The sequence below is a fragment of the Vombatus ursinus genome, unplaced genomic scaffold (assembly GCF_900497805.2).
Source record: "Vombatus ursinus unplaced genomic scaffold, bare-nosed wombat genome assembly UNPS02014841.1, whole genome shotgun sequence".
Classification (NCBI taxonomy): Eukaryota; Metazoa; Chordata; class Mammalia; order Diprotodontia; family Vombatidae; genus Vombatus; species Vombatus ursinus.
The window spans coordinates 12,224,484-12,250,344 of NW_020954619.1; the positions used below are offsets into that span (position 1 = coordinate 12,224,484).

Consider the following 25,861-nt stretch of genomic DNA (forward strand, 5'->3'; position numbering starts at 1 on the left):
GGAATGGTTCATACATGTACATATATACGTGTGTGTATAAAAACCATGCCCCATATATGTGTGTATACATACACACATACATGCATGTGTATATATTTCAAGGGATAAGAACAGGAAGTTCTCAAAGGAAGAAATCACGCTACCAGATGCCAAATAAAAAAAATGTTCCAAATCAATAATAATTAGAAAAATACCTTTTAGATTCTATTTCACACCTATCGGATTGGTAAAGTTGACAGTAGAAAAGAATGTCAATTGTTGGACTGCATGAAGACAAGAATACACTAATAAACCATTGTCAACTGGTCCAGCCATTCTGGAAAGCAGTTTGGAACTGTGCCTTAGAAGGCCCTTGCCCTGCTTACTCTTTGATCTAGAATACCCCAAAGAGATAAGTTAGTTAGAAAAATACCCATAACTACAAAAATATTTATAGCAATTATTTTTGTAGTGGCAAAGAACTAGAAACGAAAGGGATACCTCACTTGTGAAACAGCTAAACAAATTATATTATATGAATGTAATGGGATTCTATCGTGTTGTAAAACGTGGTGGAAGAGTTTTAGAGAAGGCTGGGAAGACTTGTATGAATTGATGAAGAAAAAAGAAGAAAAGAGGGCCATTGAAACATTTGTTAAATATGCTCAGAACTGAACAGGAGGAAGAATGAAAGGAAACAGACAAATAGAATGGTTTTGATGGATGGCAGTTAACATGTTGAATTTATTACATACTGTAAAAAAGAAGAGCAAGGGATTCACAGTGTTTTTCTGTTTCAATTTGAATATGAAAATGCCTATTTTATTTTTATATTTTTTAAATTTAGAATTAAAAAAATTAAAATAACCCATATGTTGTAGGGGTTTATTTATTTATTTATTTATTTATAGAAAACCTGTCCAAATTTGGGAGGTCAAAAAAGTTACTACATTTTCAAAAATGCAGGATTTGTACTGGTTATGTTTCAAAGGAATGCTACCCAATCTAAATATATTTTTTCTTTAATTTTTCTAGTGATACTCAGGGCATTAAAATAAGGTTTTAAATTGCTCTGCTATTCTTTATTTGTGTGTGTGTGTGTGTGTGTGTGTGTGTGTGTGTGTATTTCTGATGGAAGGGAGAGGAATTTCAGTCACTTAAATTGTAGGGGAAATTACTGTATTTAACTTGTAATGAAAGTTCCAAAGCCAAGTACCTTTTTATTTGAATGTTACCCTCCCCGCCAAAAAAACAAAAAAACAAAAAAAACCAAAATCCAGTCCAAACAAAACACCTCTGTGTTTTTACACTGTTCTCAAGAGGAGGAAAAAACCAATCAATTTTCCTCTATTAGGAGGATGAGCTAGATGACCTTATTGAATTATAGAAGTCAGAGATAGATAATATCCATAATGTCTGTACTCCAACCAAAGTTGGTTTCTGGTCAGTTTCATATCTAGTTCTCAGGCACGTCTTATTACACAAAGCTTCAATGTTCAAATTGGAGATCTGCAGTAATTCAGGAGATTACAGTTTATATTTCTGAGGCCTGTTTGGATTCTATAGTTTCAACAAGCCACATGTTAACATCTGCAAGGGATTTTTAATAATAATGCTTATTAAAGCACTTGTGCCAGTGTTACGTTAATCCTCATTACACATGTGAGGAGGATGATTATCTTAGTGTTGTTTCAGTGAACAGAGAAGTTTAAAAGCTTAAATTCTGGTTTCTTCTTATTAATGAGAAGAAAAAGTGAGATGTGGGAACTAAAAAGAAGGAATAGTTACTGTTACTCGAGATTATGTATAGAGTGCTGTTGAATAGTGCTGTTATGAAGTTACAACATAAAACTGAACTGAAATCAGTTCTGTCAGTAATTAGAAAAGCCCTTTGTACTAGTAATGTATTTAAACTTTGCTCAGAGCACAGTGGTAGATGCATGAAATTCATTTCCATAGTATGTTGGAATAAGATATTTTTCCCTTCCATTTATACATTGATTAAGGATTGCATGAGGTGATTTAGCCTATTTGGCTATGGTGAACTCCAGCAATAGATTATACATTTTACAAAATATGTTCCTGCCAATAGTTCAGAGCATTCCCACTTCTTTCATGAGTTTGGACCATCTAGATCACTGACTTAACTAAGTACACTGAAAATTTCAAATGTTTGCTAATAACCTCAGGTTTCTTTAGAGTGCCAAGTACTCTTTGAGGTCCAGATTCACTGTGTGGCTCATTCTCAAATTTTCTCAGAATACCTTATGACGTAAGAGGAAATTCTTAGCCAAAAGAAAGCCCTGAATTAGCTTCTATGAAAAGAAAATGACAAAGAAACCTATGTATTCCCAAGAATAATAATAATAATAATTAGAATTTAAATGCTACTTTAAGGTTTACAAAGTACTTTACAAATATTATATCATTTCGTCCTTACAACACCCTGCAAATTCAGCGCTTTTATATTTTATGAAAGGGAAACTTAGGTAGACAGAAGTTAGGTGACTAGCTAGGATCACACAGCTAGTATGTGTCTAAGGCTGGATTTGAACTTAGGTTTTCCTCTTTTCAGGTCCAGCACTCTATCTACTATTCCAAGTTAACTGCTTCAGGCAGAATGAGATAGCTCAAAGTACAAAATAGCTTCCTCAAGATAAGCATCTGTCTTTTATCATTCTACTAAACCATGGAGTATAGTAACATTCTTTTGTCCTCATTGGAATATTTTACCTCCTTTCCACTTATCATACCCTTCTAGATACATATAAAAGTCAAAAGGACGTTAGAAGTCATCTTGTTATGGCAGCTAGGTGGTGCAGTGTATAGAACACCAGACCTGGAGTCAGGAGGACCTGTGTTCAAATCCAATCTTAGACACTAATACTTACTAGCTGTGTGACTCTGGGCAAGTCACAATTGCCTCTCCCCCCCTCCCCCCCCAAAAAAGTCATCTAGTCTATTTCTTATTTTACAAATGAAGAAACTGAGGCTCAGAGTCATAAAGTGATGTACCTAAGGTCTCCTAAGTAATAAATGGCAGAGCTATGTTTCAGAACCAGGTTCTTGGACTCTAAATTGAATCCTCTTTCACCTTCTTCAACATCTGGCTCAGATATTATATATAGTGTCTTCCATCCAATTGTTTGTGATTACATCAGCTTTCAGTGCTCTCTTTTCTCCTTTCTTCCTGTACCGTATCTCTGAACTTCAGTAATACTTATTGCCTACACCCCTCATTTGCCATTCTGCAAATGCTTTGTTGTATTTCTATGCATATATCCTGTCTCTCTTGAGAGCTTAGACTGTATCTTATTGCATTGTTTTGCCCATATACCAAAAGTTGTAGCCATATAGTAAATACAAGTTGTTGATGATGCAGATGAATAATAATATAAATCCAGAGTTGAATAGGAAGATGCATTTGACTGGTTCAAATTAATGAAATTTTATAAAACATGGAAGGTCACTTTAAGGTTTGAAAAGTACATTATAAATACATTCTCTTAACAGCCCCGGGAGGTGAATGCTATTGTTATCCTCAGTTTATGGATGATAAACCTGAGGCAAGATACAAGTTGTTACTTCCCTAGAATTCTACAGCTAGTAAGAGAGGTCTTTCTGACTCAAGGTATACATCTCTTTCTACTGTGGCTACTTCTTGGTATTTGGGCAGGTGTGGAGCAACCTTTGCATTTACAAAAAAAAAAAAATTGATTTGCTTCATGAACCAAACTGACTTTCTATATTTAGACAACAATCTCTCAGCTAATTCGTAATGATCAAGGATTTATTGATGCATGTACTTTCTATCTTGTTCCAAATGTTGTCTTCTTGCCACCTGACACAATAGTTTTAGGAAAAGGTCTGGCTTTTTTTTTCCTTTGTGTTTTAATCTTTGAATCATCTTCAGACTCCTCTCACGTATCTGTTGCTTTTCATGGCAGTGGAGTTAGAGAAAGGCCAAGAAAGTTAGAGGACATATGTATTACCGATAAAGCCCAACAACAAGAGATAGAAAGAGAAATTTCATTTAAAGTTACAGTAGACAACATAAAATATTTAGGAGTCTACCTACCGAAACAAACCCAGGAACTATATGAACACAATTACAGAACACTTTTCACACAAATAAAGTCAGACCTAAATTATTGGAAAAATATCAGTTGCTCATGGGTAGGCCAAGCTAATATAATAAAAATGGCAATTCTAGCTAAATTAATTTACTTATTCAGTGCCATACCAATCAAACTACCAAAATTATTTTATAGAGTTAGAAAAAATAATAACAAGATTCATCTGGAAGAACAAAAGGTCCAGAATATCAAGGAAACTAATGAAAAGACATGCTAAGGAAGTTAGCCTAGCTACACCAAATCTTAAATTGTAGTATAAAACAGCAATCATCAAAACTACTTGGTACTGGCTAAGAAATAAAGTGGTGGATCAGTGAAGTATGTTAGGTACACAAGACACAGTAGTCAATGACTACAGTAATCTACTGTTTGATAAACCCAAAGACCCCAGCTTCTGGGATAAGAGCTCACTATTTGACAAAAACTATTGGGAAAACTGGAAAAGAATATGGCAGAAACTAGGCATAGACCAGAGTGTTACACCATATACCAAAATAAAATCAAAATGGGTACATGATTTAGATAAAAAGGCTTATATTATAAGCAAACTGGGAGAGCAAGGAATAGTTTACCTGTCAGATTTATGGAGAACAGAAAAAATTATGACCACACAAGAGATAGAGAACATTATGAAATGCAAAATGGATAATTTTGATTGCATTAAATTGAAAAGTTTTTGCACAAACAAAGCCAATGCAACCAAGATTAGGAGGGAAGCAGAAAACTAGGAAAGAATTTTTACAACTGGTGTCTCTGATAAGAGCCTCATTTCTAAAATATATAGAGACCTGAGTCACATTTATAAAAATACAAGTCATTCCCTAATTAATAAATGGTTAAAAGATAAGAACAGGCAGTTTTCAGATGAAGAAATTAAAGCTATCTATAGTCATATGAAAAAATACTCTAAATCACCATTGATTAGAGAAATGCAAATCAAAACAACTCTGAGGTACCACATCATACCTATCAGATTGGCTAACATGACAAAACAGGAGAGTGATAAATGTTAGAGAAGATGTGGGAAAATTGGAACACTAATGCATTGTTGGTGGAGTTGTGAATTGATCCAACCATTTTGGAGAGCAATTTGGAACTATGCCCAAAGAGCTATCAAACTGTATGTACCCTTTGACCCAGCAATAGTACTTCTAGGGCTGTATCCCAAAGAGATTATAATAATGGGAAAAGGACTCACACGTACAAAAATATTTATAACAGCTCTTTCTGTGGTGACCATGAATTGGAAATTGAGGAGATGCCCATCAATTGGGGAATGGCTGAACAAGTTGTGGTATATGGATGTAATGGAATGCTATAAGAATTGATGAGCACGTGAACTTCAGAGAAACCTAGAAACACTTGTATGGACTGATGCTGAGTGAAGTGAGAAGAACCAGGAGAACGTTGGACACAGGAACAGCCACCTTGTGTGTTGACTAACTTTGACAGACTTAGCTCTTCTCAGCAATGCAAGAGTCTAAGACATCTCCAAAAGTCTCACGATGGAAAATGCTATCCACATCCAGAGAAAGAACTATGGAGTTTGAATGCAGATAGAAGCATATTATTTGCTCCTTTTTTTCCCTTCTGTTTTGTTTTGTTTCTTCTTTCTTGTGGTTCCTCCTACTGGTTCTAATTCTTCTTTACAGCATGACTAATGTGAAAATATGTTTAAAAGGAATGTATATGTAGAGCCTGTATCAGATTGCATGCCATCTTAGGGAAGGAGGCAGGGAGGGAGAAGGAGAAAATTTAAAACTCAAAAGCTTATGGAAGTGATTGTTGAAAACTAAAAAAATAAATTTAAAAAAAAAAGAAAGAAATGAGGAGCAAGCAGACTTCAGAAAAACCCGGAAAGACTTGTATGGACTGAAGCTGAGTGATGTGAGCAGAACCTGGAGAACATTGTACACAGTAACAAACATGTTGTGCGATGGCTAACTTTGATAGACTTAGCTCTTCTCAGCAATGCAAGGATCAAAGACATCTCTAAAAGTCTCATGATAGAAACTGCTATCTATGTCCAGAAAAAGAACTATAGAGTTGGAATGCAAGTCGAAGCATACTTTTTGCACTTTTTTTTCTCTTCTGTTTTGTTTTGTTCCTTCTTTCTTGTGGTTCCTTCTATTGGTTCTAAGTCTTCTTTACAACATCACTAATGTGAAAATATGTTCAATAGGAATGTCTATGTAGAACCTATATCAGATTGCATGCCATCTTGGGGAGAGAGGTAGGGACAGAGGGGGAGAAAATTTAAAATTCAAAAGCTAATGAAAGTGAATGTTGAGAACTATAAATAAATTTATAAAATAAAAAAAAAAACGAAAGAGGACTGAAAAGGATGAGGGAAGCAGAAGAAGAGGGGTGAGCAGAAAGGGAAGTTCAGAGTTTATGTTGGTTGGGAGGGTTATTCAGACTGGATACCTGTGCAGAAAATTAAAATTTCATAGAGTCTCCTTTGGAACAAACCTCAGAGCTCATTTGGTTAGCTCTCACTTTACATATGAGAAAGCCAAGACCCAGAGAGATGAAGTGTTATCCTGAAGGCTGATCAGGTATGTTAGTGGCAGTACCAGGATGAAAGGTCAGGGCACTTGACTCCTAGTATAATGCTATTTCTGCTTTACCACATTCCCTGCTTACAGCACTCCGAAGAAGAAATGGGGCTCTGTTTATCTCATTATAAGCATTAGTGTATTCATAGCCTGAATATGCTCATTTGAATACATGTATATTCAGATGCCTGCATACATATACATATATGGTACATAGATACACACATAGATACATATATGTATATATTCATAGGAGAAGTATATGCCAAGTAAGAAAACACTTTTTCTTCATATTGTACCATAAAAATTTAACAAACATCAAAAATTTCCAGTTCCTAGTAAGAATTCAGGAAGACTTATAGCATAGTCTTAAAAGAAATTAGTTATGCTTTCGACACACTGCCGTAAGGTAACTGATGACAACGACCCTGTGCTTGCTTATGTAATACCTCCTGCTCTGGAAGTTTTAGATACTTCAGCCATTTGTTTGAGGTCACCGTGGAACCACCAGCGGTTGTAGTAGCTGAAGTGTCAGTTTCACAGCCAGCTCCTACTCAGTTTTCTCAGTCTATTCTAGGCAGAAACTGAAACATATAAAGCTTCTTGAAACTAAACAGAATTCCCTGTTGAAAGGACGTGTCTGTTGGCCATACTTTAATCTGCAGTATTCCCTTTGTACTCACTGTTGTGTTTGAAGGTCCTTATCGTTGCCTTTGAAAGTCTGGCTCCAAGAATGATAGAGGTGTGATTTAATTCATCACTTAAAATCAGGCAACCCTGTGAAGAAAGGAAAAACAGTTAAATAATCAATAGGATATTATAAGACAGGATCAAAATCACCAAGTTCCATATTTGGGAGGAGCTTCAGAGGCCCATCTAGTCCAACCCATGCTTGAACAAGAACCCTCTATCATTAATCTTTTGCTTGAACACCTTTAGTGAGGCGAAAACATTACTGACAAAGGGCTCCGAATCCATTGACTCATAGACCATTAAAGTTGGAAGAAGCCTTATAGATCCTTCAGGTCAACTTTCTTATTTGGTTGATAAGGTAACCAAGGCATAGAGAGGTTAAGTTACTTGCCCCAGGACACATAGCTAGTGAGTAGCAGAGTTGGTCCTGGAACCTTGGTCTTCTAAATTTAAGTCCAATAAGATCACGTCAGGTCTCAAATTAGTCCATTATTATAAAGACCACCAACTGACTTGAATGTCTTTGTGGATAAGACTCTGAGTACAGATAATCATAAAATGAGATGATTTGTTTAGACTTTCAAGTATACGAATGATGATTGTGACACTCTAGAATTCTTCTGATTTATGTTGTAAAGGCAGTGATCTTAGTAAGCAGCAGCTTTAAGCTGCAGCATGAAGAATTAGACAAATTTAGAGCTATTAAAATTTACATTGCATTATCTGAGAAGGTTGTAGTGTCGCTTTCTCTAGAGATTTTTCATACGAGGCTAGATTCTTTGGAATATTTTAAGGGGCAGACTATGCCTTCAGATAATGGGAAGAGACCTTTCGAGAGAACTTACAAGTCTTATGATTCTGTGATTACTAATAATATGAAAACACTATGTATCTTTAGTGAAAGTTATATATCCTTTTGTTTTGTTTTTGTTGTTGTTTTACACACAAATTTGTAAAAATTAAAAGTAAGAAAACAGTTCACCCTTTGTCTCTGCCAAGAGTATTTGGTATTTGGCAAGAGTATCAGGAGAAGTTCTGTCTTTTCTGAAATATCCTTCATCTGCTCTTTTGAGTGTGCTCATTTACTCATGGTGTATTTTAGAAATTTTTTTTTCTTGTGCTCTACTTAACTGTGTGTTTCTCTGAACCATATGCCAATGAAACTTGATTACCTGAAGTACAATTTTGCAGCATTTCACAAAGTCTTTATCATGGCTCAGGTAAGGAGTGGGTAGTTGCTGAGATGTACATATTTTTTGATGGCAGAAAATTTTGTTTTCTGCGTAATGGTATTTATTTTGTGATGTCCAATTGTTTGTTTTACAGTGAAACCCTAAAGCCTCCAGTGGACAGTAACGCAAGGAGTACAATTTTTTTTTTTTTTTGTAATTGGGGTTAAGTGACTTGCCCAGAGTCACACAGTTAGTAAGTGTCAGAGTGTTTGGTCTGAGGCTGCATTTGAACTCAGGTCCTCCTGACTTCAGGGCCAGTGCTCCATCCACTGAGCCACCTAGCTGCCCCGACGAGGAGTACAATTTAAAAGCCTTTTCTCGGGATCACAAATGCTTTGCCCAGTTCTAATCTCAAATGTATTCTTAACTCTTGCAGAGTATTCTTGGTAGTTTATCAGTGTTAACACACTGATTAACACAGTGTTACCACAGATAAACATCTATGTTTTAAGATAAAGTATCACTTTCAGGTTAAGCTTTAGAATATGGCAAAGCTTTGTCAGTCTATCCCCAGTTAAGAGGGATAGGCCAATTTTCTGGCTACAGTTAATATTTTGTAGATGATTGCTTACAAAATTACTTTTCTTCTTTTTAAGATTAAAATTTATTTTTCCAATTAATAAGCTTTTATTTCAACTCCTTTTTGCTTCACCCATTGAGAAAGAAAAACAAAATAAAACAAAATCTTTGTGATAAATACACAGAGTAAAGCAAAATAAATTCCCACCATGACTATATATATCCAAAAATATATCTCTTGTTATTGGCCCTTTGGAATTATGGTTGGTCATTGCACTGATCACAGTTCTTATATCTTTCAGAGTTGATGTTTTTTTTTAAACAGTGTTTTTGAAATTGTATAAACTGTTCTTCTGGTTCTGGTCACTTCACTTTGCATCTTCCTGGTTTCTTGGAAATCATCTCTTTCATTATTTCTTATGAGTCAGTAATATTCCATTAAACTCATCTGCTGTATTTTATACCATTCCCCAATTCATGGACACCCCCTTAGTTTCCAGTTCTTTGCCACCACTTTTCAAAGTCTTTTGCTTAACTCGTCAATTTACACAGTGTGTTGTAGGTTCAGAGGCATGGAAAGATTGAGCATGGTCTTGTTATTGCTGATTTATTACCCATATAGAGGGCCAACAGTTTTGTACTCTGGTAACCTGGAACCCCAAAGGAGTCACTTTGAAGACCAGTTAACATTTACTAAAGAAGTAAATGGGCTAACTTTTTCCACAGAATGGAAATGACATTAATATAACTAAAAGTGGTAAAAGTTATAATTCTTTAAAATAACAATGCATGGATACCTCAAAATAATTCTTACCTTTCCAACCAGTGCTGGAATATTCATTGAGTTGGTAGCAAAACCCATTCCAAACACCATAGCTGCTTCTACTCCCAGAAACTGGGCTACCAGGTCCTCCAACTCTTCAAGTTTATCAGTGTTACCTGGAGGAAGAAGAATAAAATATATCACATTTTTCATTTGAGAAAATACATAATCTGTTCCTAGAAACCTATATGAATTAAAGGACATTAATATTTCTCCACATCTGAATATCAACTTTGTAGTATGCATTTTGGATTCCAAGAAAATAGTACATTTGCTCTCTAAATCCTTTAATGTAGCTGCTTTTTGCTTTACTTAGAGGCCGCTGAGGATGGTTTATCATTGTCTCCCTTTGTTTTGCTCTATCTTAAATTTTTAACTTGGAGTCCAAAGGAGTGAAATAATCAGATTATAATAGGTACATAGATAAAGAAGATACAAAAAATATATATATTTATATGTATGTAGATAAGTACTAATGGATAAATATTATATATAGGATAGAGTGTCAAAGTAGGTCAAAATACTACTATTAGTATATGTTATTATGTTAATATATTTTTTGCATTGTGATAAATTACATTCAACTTAGGATAGTTCTAGTAGAATACCCCAGGAATCTGTTCTTGATTATTTGCCGTTTAATATATTTTATCAATAATTGGATAAAGGCGGATATGATATGTTTATCTAATATGCAGATAACACAAATCTAGGAAGGACAGCTAAAAGCTATTCACTGAAATAGAGTAAATCTAAGCTTCTTGACAGGACAACTCTGCTTCTTAAAAATAGCTATCAAGTTCCCAAATTCTTTTCTTCTTAAGGCTAAACATAAGATCGCTGCATAGATTAAGTACCTGAAAGAACCTCAAAGATCACTTTCCTCATTTCCTTCATTTTAGTTTCATGTGTCATGAATTCAAGCCATTTCACTGTCCTTATTGCTGTCCTCTGGGTACATTCTAGCTTATCACATCCTTCCTTAAACATTATGCCCCAAAAGACATGATGCCATCTTTGTTTATGAAATTCTCTTAATAGTGATCAGTGAGATTAGAACATGAAACCACTCCCAAAGGTGAAAAAAATCTCAACAATTGAGGTCAGTTGCTTTTGATACCATTGCCTCACTTGGATCATCAAAGAAATTTGTTATCTCAGAAGTTTTTTCCCCAGTGACACAATATAGTGTGGTATATAAATGCAAATATGACAGTGTTATTACAAAACCATCCCTTGCCTCCAGGTTCTTATGGAGGGCAAAAGACTAGGAAGAGAGGAAAATGCTGGAGGATTAATCACATCCTTAAAAAGTAAAAAGAAATCCCTTCATCACTATCAATAAGCTGTCTTCAGAATTGGATGCTGCACTATAGTACTTAGAGGCTGTTTTAAGACATGCAAGGTAGAGAAGTGAAGCAAATCTTCTGAAAGTTTGAGGGATGGGAACTTGACCTGTAATTTCATTGGTGTAGGGAACTCCTATGTGAGGAAACTCCCTCTACCATTTCATGTAGACACCTTTGCAATTTTGTATTGGAGAGCTGTCTAGAGCACTGCAAGATTAAGTAACTTGCTCAGAATCACACAGCCAGTATGTGTCAGATGGAGGACTTGAACCAAGGTCTTCATGGCTTTGAGACCAGCTGTCAATCGACTGTGATATGTTGCCTCTTATTAATTTAAACAAGATATAATTATTTGCTTCAGTTGGTTGTTTCACTTTTTTCATGAGAATTTGCTTCTGTTGTACATTTTACTTTGTATGCATGGCCACAGTCATTGTGACTATCTCTGCCATACTTGGTCTATATCTTTACAACATCAAATATACTGGCATTTTGCTAGTCATTCAAATTGACCAAAATATGCAGCCATGCTGCCCCAAAAATAAAAATCCACATAGCCTAAAACCAGGTGTCTGTATTGATGGTTTAATGAGATTAGGTTATAAATTTCTCTGATTCTGTTAGAGTGTAGTCTCTTTGCTTAAGTGTGATCACACCTGGAAGACCTAATTAACTTTTTTACCCCTAATTCAGATAGGCTGAGGTTATTTAAACATGGTATTAATATCTGCTAGTACATTTTTGTTCATGTACAACAAGATAAGCACTGGCATGCCATGCTGAGAACAGCATTGATAACAAACTTTTAGAGCAACACAATATAGCCTTATGGTATTTTGCGTCTTTATAGTGGATTTGTTTAAAGCCTCAATGTATAATTTACTTTATAATAATTTAGCCTAGAGTCATGAGCAAGTCAAGGGCATTTAATATTTAGAATTGGAGAGGAATAACAACATGAATAACCCATATTTTATGTAGTAATTTACATTTTTCAAAGTACTTTCACCTATGCAGATATTCAAGTGGATTTATAATCTCATAGATTTAGAAATTCTCTACAGTAATGAGGATAAAAACCTATCTATGCCTATTCATTTTGTGTGTGTATATGTGTATATCTGTATATTTGTTTGCATGTTGTTTCTCCCATTATATTGTAAGCTTCTTGAGAACAGGGGCTGTCTTTTGTCTTTTTTTTTTTTTTGGTATTCCTAACACTTAGTATAGTGTCTGGTATATAGTAGGCATTTAATGAATGTTTATTGATTGATTATATGACTCTCATCCTTGTACTCCCCAAAGATCACAACAATGTTAAAGTACTTCCTTATTTTTCTCTCACATTTTGATCATGGACTCTGACTATGCCATATGACTAACCTATTCTTTCTTTCTATTATACAATTCCTTGATGTCATTCCTTACTCCTATTCTTTAGAATTTCTTGTTGGTTATATGTTGCAGCCAGCTCACACCTACTATGCTTATTTCATTTGTCCTCTGAGTGATGCTTGTATTTAGCTCTTTAAAGGAAGTGGTGTTCCAGGTCTCACTGCCATAAAGCATCACCAGTAAAATATTTGTATTGAAAATATGGGCCTTTTGCTTTTATGGAAAGCTTGAGTGTTCATAAAAGTGCTTTGCAGTTTTCCAAAAAGCAATTCAGACCATTCTCTTCAACTTTGGGTCGAGTTCATGGTATTTGTTATCTGTCTGTGATAAACAAAATCTTGGACATGGTCAGGTGTATGTTGAAATCTGTAGCAATAGATACACTTCATTCATTGTGTAGATAGAAAAGCCAAATTCTTTTGAGTAATTACAGATATTTCCAAGTGGCTCTGCTTTGTTTCAGGAATTGATATAATGTCATCCACAAACATGAGCAAGAAGACTTCATCATTAACAGGGAATCCTTCCTTGACCTGGATTCTGCATTTTGTCTCCTCTGTCACAGTGACAGTACTTTTGTTCTGTATACATCTCTCTGTTTTACATCACCTGATAGCTTATTATCAGAAGGTCATTGAACATAGTTATTGTCTAGTTACAACTCTGGAGAATCTTGAATGATAATGATATTTGGATGGGAGACATCTTGTTGTAAAAGAGTTTATAAGATGGTATTTTGTTCTACTAAGTTGAATTTTTTTTTTGTAATCAATAATCAAGCACAAGATCTGATATTCTCAGTATCTTTCAGTCAGTTGTGAGATGGTAAAGATATGGACTCTTGTGGAATATTGTTTGTAAAGGCCTGCTTATTCCTTGCTGATAATGTCATCAAGGAGGCTCTCAATTCATGTATAGATGACTCCTCATAAAGATTTTTTAATAGATAGGAAAGTCGACATATACATCAGTTGTTGGCATTTTTTTAATCATTTTTTTTAATATCAGTAAGGTCTGAGCTTCACTCCTAAGCCTCCACTCCCACCCCCTGCCTTGTGCTTTTGGTATCTTCCACCTTTCTTAGATATCTTATATATTGATCTCACAATGTGATAAGTTATATCACCTAGATATCCTCAACATATATATGATCTAATATGTCTGCTTTTTTTTGTTCTTTTATTCATTTGCTTCCTCTCTAAATATCTTAGGGACTATTGTGTTAGGATCCAAATGTGGTAGTTTCACTATCCTTGATGGAGAAAATGTGTTTTTTTTTTTGTTTTGTTTTTGCAAATCTTTTCCATTTTTTTGTTTTGTAATCCTCTTTTTGTTTTCATCCTTGAATACCATTCACATGAGTTTGCTTGGTTTGTATCTTGCCAGCCTTTCTCTAGACTAGATTTGTCCTCCACTGCTTCTCTCAACTTTGTGAGATGATATTGCTCATAATTGACTATCATCCTTTTTCGTATGGTTTTATAGATTAGTTTATATTTTAACCCAGTATTGCATTTGGAAGCCACTTCTCTCTGGCAAGTAAGTCAAATGTTTGTTGACTAGGGTCTTTTATGGGTTAAATATTCTTAATTGTATATCATATTTTGTTCTTTTGGTTCATCTTTCTTCCTGTTTATTAGTATTTCTGATCTTAGGGCTGTCTGTGCACAGCTTCAGGAATAATTCCCACACCAATTGTGAATCTTTTCCTCCCCATTAAAATGCATTCATTTTCATTCTGTGTGATGTTATTTGGTGCTTTACATGTCCATGTAATATGTGAAATATATAATACATATATATAATCTACAAGTCTTTTGCATCTTATTTTTTCCTCTGGAACTGTATTTTTCCATATAGTTCTTCACATCCTCACTTTTTCAGGGGTGAAATGTGACCAAATATTAGAGCATATTGATTTAGTGTGGCAAGTCTTATAAGGTTCTTCATAGCATCTATCTACCATTTTGTCCTTGGCAACTAATGATGTGTAAACTGAAATTTCTGTCTTTTTGCAAAGGATTATCATTAATACTATAATATATGATGACCAAATGTCCCATGAAATAATATTTCTTGAAGCTTTGGGGAATATGATAAAACCTACTTTGCAAATTCCTTTCTTTGCCTTTCTAAAGATACCTTTGAGACACTCTTCTGTTTAACTTATTTAACTTCTATTTAACTTCTTTCTTTTGATTTTATTTATATTAAGAATGTTAAGGTTGATTATGATTCAGAGACTCTAGCAATATGTCCACTTGTTGCTCTTTGGACAAGGATCTTGTGTTTGCCAATAGTAAATGGATATTTGTTGATGTTCTACAAATCTCCTGATTCTTATCACCCTCTGTCCGTGTTCCTGCCATTCTGCCACCATTGTGGTTGAAGCAGAAGAGGGTTGCACAGGACTGAGAGCCATTAAAAATTTTTCTTTTTTTTCATAGGTTGCCATGGCACAAAAGTTTTACCACCAGGTGACCAGCCTGTTGATAATGTGCCTCTACGTTATTGGCTTGTCTTGCAAAAAAGACTTTGTTCCTTTGAACAAAAGCTTCTTTTGAAGCCTTTGCAGTATATTAGGACTTACCAGAGTATAAGCTCTACTGGAACCCAATCCAATTCAACCCAGTAAATATTTATGAAGCGGCTACTATGTGCCAAGCACTGTGCTAAGTGCTGGGGATGCAATTAATAGAAAAGAAAAACAGTCCTTGCCTGTAAGGAGCTTACAATCTATTGTTGGTGGGAGAAAATACACAAAAGGAGGCAGGAAAAGGGATGGGGAGGCCAGGGGGTACCTGACACAGGAGCATCTTGTTTCCTGGAGTTGAAACTAGGGGGAGCAGCAGATGAAGAGTAGAGTGAGCCAAAAGTCCAATGTCTCTCCTCTAAAGAAAGGCATTTGATACTCTAGCCCTCCAATCGGAGGGAAGAGACCAGGGGAGGGAGTGTCAGCCAAGAAGTGAATTAGCTGCGTGGTGGTAAGATTAGAGGTGATGAGCTTAATCTGGGAGGGGCATCTTGTTCGGTGGAGTTGAAACGAGGCTTGGCAGTAGGTGCAGAGGAAGTGAGAGAGGCTCACCTCCACAACAGGATGAGGCATCAGAGTAGGGCTTTCATGTAGTAGGTAAGATAGGTCTTTACAGAGGAGGAAATTTAGGTGTGGTGAGATTAAGTGACTTGCTCAAGGTCTTACAGCTTTAAGTAGGGACTTGAATCCAGTGTTCTTTCCATTTTGCTTTTTTTTTTTTTTTTAAGCTTCTGGATGTTTCTGGGACACCACTGAATGACTATTCTGTTTGAGATGCAGTCAAAGGAACCAGATGATTTTAAGGAGAGAGTGGTGGTTGCTAGTCTACATTCACAGTCCCTACTAAAGGGAAATTAACAGGATTACAGGTATTACTTCAAAGCAAGTTAGTCAATCAGTAAGTATTTATTAAGTGTCTACTATGTACCAAATACTGCCCTAGGTATGGGGGATATAAATATAGCAAATGACATAATCCCTAATGGCAAGGTTTATATTCTAGAATCGCATTCTCAAAGGAGAAAAAACAAAGACATGTATATTTATGCAGGGTATCCCAAAAGCCTTTTTTTTTTTTAAGTCTCCAAAGCTATTCTAACTTAAAATTGCACTAAGACTTTTGGGACACTCTGTATATGAAATAAATATAAAAATAATGTAAATAAATGCAAAGTAGTTGAATACAAGCTAGTTTCAGAGGAAAGGCTCTTGCTGTTGAGAGGATCAGGGAAGGCTTTGTTTAGGCAGTGGTGTTTTAGTTGTGTATTGAAGGGAAAGAAGTGAGGAAGCATGGGAAGCAGCCAGTACAAAGGCATAGAGACAGGAGATGTAGAGGCCGGTTTGACTGGATCCCGGAATCCTAGAGAGTGATTAATACAAAGAGTCTGGGAAGGTATTTACTTAGTGGTGACAACAAGCAGAGTAGAAAATAACTTTTAAAGAATCATCTACTTTTTAACCTTCAAAATCCAATTTGTTCCATTAGGAATTTAAAATTTTAAGAACCAACTTTTCACACAGGGTTGCCAAATTTTAGTTTAGAGAATATTGAACATACTGTAATAGATTGTGAGGAGGAGAGGTAAATTGAAATGGAATATTGAGATAGTGTGCTGAGTATTACTGGCAGTTTGACTAAATTCATATATGAGATGTATTACATATTCAAACAAATCCTAAACAAATATCAGCAGTAGTAACATGATACAGTTCCCTATTATGATGTATATCTTGGAGCTCTTTATTAATACTATAATTCTAATGATTTTAAATGCATGGCTTATTGCTATGAATTTTGTGGCCATTTGGAGAATTAACTGAATTAGTATAAAATACATTAGATTCTGGGAATGTTTTGGAAAATGACATTAAATCAGTGGGAAAATAAAGGATAGTATGATTTTGCTCTCCTTTTCACTCATTGGTGCCCATTAAAATGCATATTTTATCTGCATCAGTTACCTAATTTAGTATCAGTTGGATATATTGTACACCTTTGATTGTTGTTGTTCGGTTGTTTTTTAGTCATGTCTGACTCTTTGTGTTCTCATTTTGGGGTTTTCTTGGCAAAGATAAGATATCAGAGTGGTTTGCCATTTTCCTCTCCAGCTCATTTTACAAATGAGGAACTGAAGCAAACAGAGTTGAGTGACTTGTCTAGGGTCACATAGTAAGTGTCTGAAGGTGGATTTGAACTCATGAAACTCATGAAAGTTAGTCTTTCTGATTCGAGCCCAGTGGTCTATCCACTGGACCACATAGCTGTTTTTGATTAATACATCTATTGAATTCCTTGTGGTTAATAACTCTTTAACTTCAAGGCTTACATAGAGTTTCATATTTGTTAATTAGGCAGATTCCTTACAGACTGTGCCTGAGTTTATGCCTAAACCTGAAACTTTCTATAGACTGTTCAATACATCACAGAGGCATTGTGTTATGGGGCAAGTGTTGAGCTAGATGTAGGACTAAAATCTGAAGATCCTGAATTCTAATATTAATTCTGTCATTCATTTATCAGGTATCTTGGGGAAGTTACTTAACATATGGATCCTCAGTTTACTTATCAGCAGAATGATGATAATAACACTTCTCCTTGCTATGTTGAGTATTGTTTTGAAGACTGAATGATCTAATATAAAGAGACTAAATGTGGCAATATATAAATTGTTTTGCAGATCTTAAATCAGTCAGTTGACAAATATTTAATAAGTGTCTACCCACAAGGAGTTTACATGTAACAGAAACAATAAGTGCATATGTAGGTATATATGTAATAAATGTAAATACAAATACATTCAAACTAGTTAAATATGAATTACATAGTTTGAGAGGGAAGGCATTAGCAGCTGAGAGAATCAGGAAAGGCTTCATGTAACAGGTAGTTTGGGGGCTCTATTTGAAAGGAAGGAAAAAACCTATGAAATGGAAGTGAGGAAAAAGTGCATCCCAGGCAAGGGAGAGCCAGCGCAAAGTCATGGAGATGGGGTATGGTATTTCACATGTGAAGAACAGAGAAGGCCAGATTGAATTGCAGAGTGTCGTAGGAAGGGGTTAAAGTATAATATATCTATTAGTAATGCTATTCTTGTGATAAATGTGAAATCACAATGAAAACTTTAAAATGTACAAATATATTAACAATAGTAATAATTTTCTTTCAGAAAAGGCTCCTGAATTTTTATTCTTAATAAATGAGGCTCCCTTAATAAAGGGAGGCTATTTTAGTTAAAAGTGAAAATGACAAGTAACATGTAAACAATAATGCTACCTTATATGTGTGCAGTATTTTGCATTGTGAAAGCATGTTTATATATGTTTTGATTCTCACAACTCTGAAGTAGATGAGGGACACTAAGATAACAAGAGGCAATAGAACATTGACTCATATAGTGAGTGTACATACCCATTTCCTGCCTGCTGCTGCACACACCCACTCCATATTTCTTTAGTACATTCCTTACTGTTGTTAAACTTTCATTACTATTTTCTGCAAAGCCGAGATAGTTGTAAGAACCCACATTTATGACATCCTGAATAATTCTTCCAGTAAACCTAAAGTGAATAAATGACAAAGGAGCAAGAAAAGTAATCATTTATTATATTTCATTTCAGAACCAGATAAGTATACCAAACATTCAAATTCTGGCCTGTTCACAACTTCGAATTATTGCAATTATGACTTAACAATATTTTTGAAATGAGTAGTTGTTCTTTTTCTTTCCCTGTCACTAAATTCTTTTTGCCATAATACGGTTACATTCCAGTGGTGGATAAAGTAATTCCATAATTAAAATTTAGCAAGGGGCTCAAGAATTTTTCAAGTAGAAAAAGTACCCTCTGTACAAAAAAGAATGAATATCTAGCTCGTATTTTTTCCTGAACATGCCTGAATGTGCTTGTATAGCTTACAAAATAATCTTTAAAGAGATTGAATTATGGCCATTACTGGAACCTTAGGTGAAAATTAGAGTCCAAGAAGAGAGTCCACATCTTTTTGTAATTTGCTCTTAAAACTCTTTTCCATAAAACCCATATGTGTGGATTTGTTTCTTAGAACCAGTACATATAGGCATAGGCATAAATTCAGTTACAGTATAAATCAAAGTGCTATAGAAAATTTCATCATGGTAAACCATCACATAGACCTCACATGGGAAAGAGAGAAAGCTAACTGACTTGAAGACAGAGCTTTCTTTGTTTAATGTTGTACGTATATGGCAGCAAGAAGGATTTTCTCTCAACCAAAAACCTTTATCATGCTTCCAGACTGACTCACTTAAATGTCCAGTTGTAATCATCTGTCACTCGTTCCATCACATCAAATGTAGGCCCTGGAACACTGCAGATTGGCCGATTCCAGTTATCTCGGATTCTCATGTAAAGGTTCCTTGTATAAAAATTCTCAAAGTCTTGATATAGGGGCACAAAGTCCTATTGTAAGAGAAATAATTAAGTCTTGATATATTTTTCTCTTTTGTTTTAAATTAAGGACATATTGGAGGCTACGTTAATCAACATATTTATGTTGTTCCTACTATATAAAAACAACGGAAAATTCAAAGTAATGTAAAAATAAGTAAGAAAAAAAAAGCTGTATTTTAGAGTGGAGTTTTACTCAGGTGCAGGTTGTACAAGATGGCCTCTCAGGTGCCTTTTAACCCTGAGAGTCTATGAAAGGAGGACTTTGACCTTAAAGAGCTTATAAGTAAGATGAAGAAATAAGACATGAAAACTAATAATACAAGACACTATAAGGGTATATGCCAAATGAAGAGTACACATAGAAGAGGAAGAGATCATTTCTAGTTACGATGATCAGGGAAGTTCTATTTTGTTGTTGTTGATCAGTTTATCGTTAAGTTAAATTATAACACAGTTAGTGTACATTTATTCTGTGTTAGAGTTCAAGGAACACACCAGTAATTCTATGACCTCTAGAGCCTATATAATCCATATTTGTTTTCCATACTGAAAGACACCAGCTTGACTGTTCTCTTCAAAATCTCTTAACAGAATAATACCTATAATAAAATATATATATGTATATACACACACACACACACACACACACACACACACTTTATTCCTAGGTTCAGTCACGGCATATTTATACATAGTGGCATATCCTAAAGATAAAACAAATGCTGCAACAATATGAAATCACAGATATTTATCTAAAGGTACTCACATCTGTGGTTTGGGAGAAGACATAGTGACAGTTCTTCCTGCCCAGGACTGTTTTTCTCAGACTGTGACTGAGAAATGAAGGGAGATTGATCAGAAAAATCTTAATGGAGAAGAAGAATTTTTATTTGGAACTAGCAAAGATGATAGAATGAAAAAGCAGTATAGCCCAACTGTCTCCTCACAAGTCCTTGATCAAAGACAGAAGAAGAGCACCAGATTGAGTGGTGACTGGTAAGACTGAGGAGAAACCATAGGGGGTCCTTTTCTAGCTCGGGTTATCACAGGAGAGAGCCAGGGGCTTCTGGGCACAGGGGAAGAGTTCCAGACAGGAATGCCTTAATAGGGATAGAGGTGGGGTCTGTAGCTATGTCCTGGGGTAGGGTAGACAAAGGAGAGTTGAGACCTGTATGGCTCTGATCCTGGACAGTGGACTCAGAACCTTCCGGTGCTGTCCTGAGTTGGGGTCTGTCGACGCGTGGACCAAGAACACACTCCTGTTGATCGGCAGTAGGGTCTTGGAGCCTGGGCAGCAACCATGGCTGGGGCCTAAAACTGAGTAACTAGGTAAGGGAGCTTGGACCTCACCTCCCTAAAAGACAGTCCTTTTGTTCCTCCCTAATTCCTGGTATCACTCCCCACAGAAGCTGTTCCGTTCTTCTCCCCATCTCACCTGAGGACATTACCTCTTACTTTTCTGAAAAAATTGAGGTCATTCAATATGAAAACTTTTCTTGACATAATCTTCTACTCCTCCTTTCCTGCAGTCTATAACAAAGAGTTGGCCCTTTTTGCCCCGGCCAAGCCCTCTCCATGTGAACTTAATCCCATCCTCTCCTGTCTTTTTCAGCAGATTGCATTTTTAATCATTCTGCCTCTCTTGGATCTTCAACTTGTCTTTGTCAGTTAGTTCCTACCCTTTTGCCTTTATTTTTATATTCAGTTCTTCTCTTTAAAAAAACTTTCATTAGACTCTATCATTCCCTCAAGCTATCATCCCATATCTCTCCTCCCTTTCTCAGCCAGACTCCTTGAAAAAGTTGTCTATGCTTGATTCCTCCACTTCCTCTAATCTCATACTTAAACCCTTTGCTGCATTCTTGTTTCCAATTTCATCACTCAACAAAAATTACTATTTCCAAAGTTGTCAGTGATTTCTTAATTGCCAAATCTGATGTTCTTTTTCACTCTTCATCCTTTTTGATGTTTCTGTTACATTTAACCTGGTTGACCATGGTTACTCTCTCCTCTCTGGATTTTCATGATACTCCTTGTTCTCTTGATTTTCCTTTTTATTCTCCCATTTATCTGATTTCTCCTCTATCTCCTTTGCTGAATTATCATCCATGTAATTTTCTAGATTATTCTAGTCATCTCCTAATTGGTCTTCATTCCTCTATACTGTCACCATCCAGTTCATTACACAGCTGCCAAAGGAATTTTTCTTAAGAACAGAACTGACCATGTGACTCCTTTATTCAGCCAACTCCAGTGGCTGCTTCTCACTTCTAGTATAAAATTTAAAACCCTATTCTACCTGGGCCCAGCTTATATTTCCGGCCTCATTAGGTATTTTTCCTCCTCCTTGCACTCATCCAAATTAGCCTCCTTTTGTATCCTCAAACAGAACACTCAATCTCCTCTTTGTGCCTTTGCACTGGCCATCCCTAAGTGCCTAAAATAAATCCTCTTCTTAGCTCTTTCTCATAAAGTCTCTCCTTCTTTAAGATATAACTCAAGTACCATCTTCTTCATGAATCCTTTCTTGATCTTTCACACTGCTAATCCCTCCATTTCAAATTGTAGTATATTAAACGACTTTATATATATTTACATCTGTTAACTCTATATTTATCCTGAATATATTTAATATGTCCTTGTTCTCCTTCCCACATATTTATGTCCCTAGTAGCTAGCATAAAGCAGTTATTTAATAAGTACTTGTTGATTGAACCTGTAGTTCTATAGCTCTGAACTTATAGAGCCTCTGGGAGTTGTTAGGGATTAGGGCCAGCAACTGCCTAGTAGAACACTCACTGGAGCCAGGCCTACAGCAAAGTCACTCAGATCCTGAACCTATGTTTACAGCCTGCAAAGGTCAGACTGGGAAGGTAGTGATCAGACCATGCCTTAAATCAGACTTAGATCATGGTGCTGAAAGTGGCTATACAGCTTGCTTGCTGGAGATGCCCCTGAGATACTTGAAGAACAAAGAACCCAGTGCCTGGAGATCTTTGAGAACAATGATAGTATAGATAATAAGGCTAATACAGATAAGGACCAAATAAGGCCTCAACATCCTTCCAAAAGGGCTCAGAGACTGGCCTTAACACAGAGTCCCAGTGAATAAGCAAGAAAAATGACACTGATATTAAATAAATATTATGGAACCAGAGATGTCCAAGACAGACCCAGAAGAAAATCATCCCCTAACATCTACAAACAAATCCTCAGATAAAAACATAGTTTGGACACGAGGTGAACTAGCATTTTAAAATAAATGAAGTAAGAGTTAGAATTATGTTACACACAACATAAAATCTTTAGAGGAAAGAATATGAAAAGAAGTTAGAGCTCTAGATTAAATATTTGAAAGGAGAATTAATAGCTTAATACAAGATGAGCAAAACCCGCTGGACCTGGAGTCAGGAGGACCTGAGTTCAAATCCAGCCTCAGATACATAACACTCACTAGCTGTGTGACTCCGGGCAAGTCACTTAACCCCAATTGCCTCACCAAAAAAAAAAAAAAAATTGTTTCCCAGCTTTGGGGCAGCTCGGTGGTGCAGTGAATAGAGCTCTCGCCTTGGAGTCAGGAGACCTGAGTTCAAATCCAGCCTCAGACACTTAACACTTAGTAGCTGTGTGACGCTGGACAAGTCACTTAACCCTGATCACCTCACCAAAAAGCCCCCCCCCCAAAAAAAGATGAGCAAAACCTTATGAAAATAGGACTATTTGAAAATTAGAATGTTTCAAATGCAAGTAAATTACTGCATGAGAAAAAAAGAAAAATATTAAAATTAAAAGACTGAAAAACAACACATCCTCAAAACAACTGATCTAGTAAGCAGGGTGTGCCTGAAAGCCTTAACCAAATCAAGTGTCCTAATAGCATATTTCAAGTAATAATGAAGGAGACTCAAAAAAGTGGTAGAATAGAAGGAAGCCATACATTCTAACTCTCTGAAACAGATACTTTAGATTAGGAATGGTATTCTCATGGAGTAGTGATCAAGAACTCCATGGAGAAACAGTATATTGTTTTTTAGCTTCATGATTGTGGAATCAATCCAGGGTTTTATAACCACAATCGGGGCTAACAGCCCTGGGCCTTTCAGCTTTGTTGCTCTGAACCTAGAGCAGGACTGTGGAGTAAACCCACAGACAAGTAGCCAGGGCTGAGACTGTTCATAATATATATGTTCTGTACTACCTAAAATGCCACCTTCGCCTGTGGATTTTTAATCTTTTCCTAGCTGGACAACAAATCAATTATCTCTATTTAATTTTCTTGTTGCTAGGAACATGAAGGAGATAGTGCTTTCTCATTGCACACAGTTTTTAAAGTCATGGCTAAAGTTTTCAATTACTTTATAAACATATTCATATTCTAATAAAATAAACCTTTTAAGACAAATAAAGAATTCAACACTCCCCTTTCTCAGCTGCCTGTATTCAAAGTTTTGTGAGAGACTTTCTGATTTAAATTTAGCCCTAGTCTTTTAACCATTATTCTTTTCTGGAGCATTTAAACTCTGATAGAAACACAGTTGAGAAAGATGAAGGTAATTTTATTGAAAAAAAAAATTCAGTTGCAGAAATATGGAGTAAAAACCTGAAAATTAGCCCAAACTGAGCCTGAGGTCAAGTTGGTTGAGAAAAGATATTTGGAAAACTTTTTGGTTTTAATTTTAAGAAAGCATTTCATTTATTTGGCATAAAGTAGAAAGAGATACTGTGCAAGACTGTTAGCTGAAGCTTTTGTGTTCCCTACTAATATTATGATCTGAAGGAAGTGGAAAGCCTCAAGGCAGTCTCTCCCCCACTCCGGGAGCAAACAAGGAGAGACATGGACAAGAATGTCAGAGATTGGGCAGGCACAGATGAATTGTGATCTGCATGGTTGAAGTATGTCTCCAAATTGAAGAGATAATCTCCCTTCGAATATTTAGAATGAGCACTTTATAAGGGGTCAGGAGAGGCAGCTTTCACAATTACCTATATGTGTGACCTAGAACAAGTTCAAATAGTAACTCTACTACTTAACAGATGTGTAACCTAGAATAATTCAGTTCATCTCACACTATTTTAGGTACCTTTTCTGTAAAAGGAAATGAACCAGATAATCTTAAAGGTCCCTTTTGGCTCTTAGATCTTCAATTTTCAGGTGTAGTTATGAACTATGCTGACAAACAGTATTGTTGTTCAGTCATTTTTCAGTTGTGTCTGATGCGTTGTGACCCCATTTTGAAATTTTCTTTTCAAAAAAAGTGGAGTGATTTGCTGTTCCTTTCTCCAGCTCATTTTACAGATGAGGAAGCAGAAGCAAATAGGGTTAAATGACTTGACTTGTCCAGGATCACACAGCTAATAGGTGTCTGAGGACGGATTTGAACTCGGAAGATTTGTCTTTCTGACTCCAGGCCTGGCACTCTATCTTAAGCCACCTAGCTACCAATATTACTTGTCTTCATATTAACAAAGAGATGACTCAGTCTTTTTTTTTTTTGGTGAGGCATTTGGAGTTAAGTGACTTTCCCAGAGTCACACTGCTAGTGTGACAGAAAGTGGGTGAGTGGTTTTGGGGACCATTCTTCCTCTCTCATAGTTCCTACTGTACATGAAGATATACAATAAATGGTACTTTACCTTGAAAAAGAACTGGTTTACTCATGGAAATGGGTATGGGAAGGGTTGTAGTTTATGAGTTGTTGTGAAGTGGTGCAATTTTCTACATTCTTACTGTTTCTTGTGGACAGAATTATACATAAACTAACATAAAAATTGCATTATGGTTAAATTGTTCCCTTAATAAGTCATGAAAAAAATTGGATGTTTTTGGAATTGGAAAAAAAATTCGCATTTCCAAATAGAGACTGTACCTCTGATCTAAGGATATGGTATTTAGGGATTCAGAAATAAATCTGCTTCTATTGTACCTCTTAAGGACTCCAGAAAGTAGGCCTTAGTTTAAACTTGGCAGTTGAGCAACTTTTCCCCAAATACTTGTTACACAAAATACCATTACAAATAGCAAATAATGAATAAGCCTATTTATCCAAGCAAAATGGAAAACAAAATTTGTAGAAGTTCTGTGGGTTAGAGTAAATGAGGTTTTTTTTGTTTTGCTTTGTTTGCTGGGAGTGAGATAATATCTCAGCTTAACCCAGTAGAGGAGTCCTCATCTCACCCAAGGGGCAATTTGTTGTTGTTCATTTGTGTTGACTGACTCTT

At 35.8% G+C, this 25,861-nt stretch overlaps 1 protein-coding gene across 2 annotated transcripts in view; it reads right to left on the minus strand.

Annotated features, from left to right (window-relative positions):
* The window catches only part of SPTLC3 (serine palmitoyltransferase long chain base subunit 3), a 192,679-nt gene that overhangs the window by 98,841 nt on the left and 67,977 nt on the right, over positions 1-25,861 (minus strand). For both annotated transcript variants that reach the window (XM_027840439.1, XM_027840440.1), the window contains exons 3-6: positions 19,497-19,651; positions 18,624-18,772; positions 9,932-10,056; positions 7,357-7,450 (exon numbers count right to left, since the gene is read on the minus strand). In XM_027840439.1, the coding sequence (XP_027696240.1) occupies positions 7,357-7,450; positions 9,932-10,056; positions 18,624-18,772; positions 19,497-19,651 (523 nt within the window). The remainder of the gene's footprint in view (positions 1-7,356; positions 7,451-9,931; positions 10,057-18,623; positions 18,773-19,496; positions 19,652-25,861) is intronic.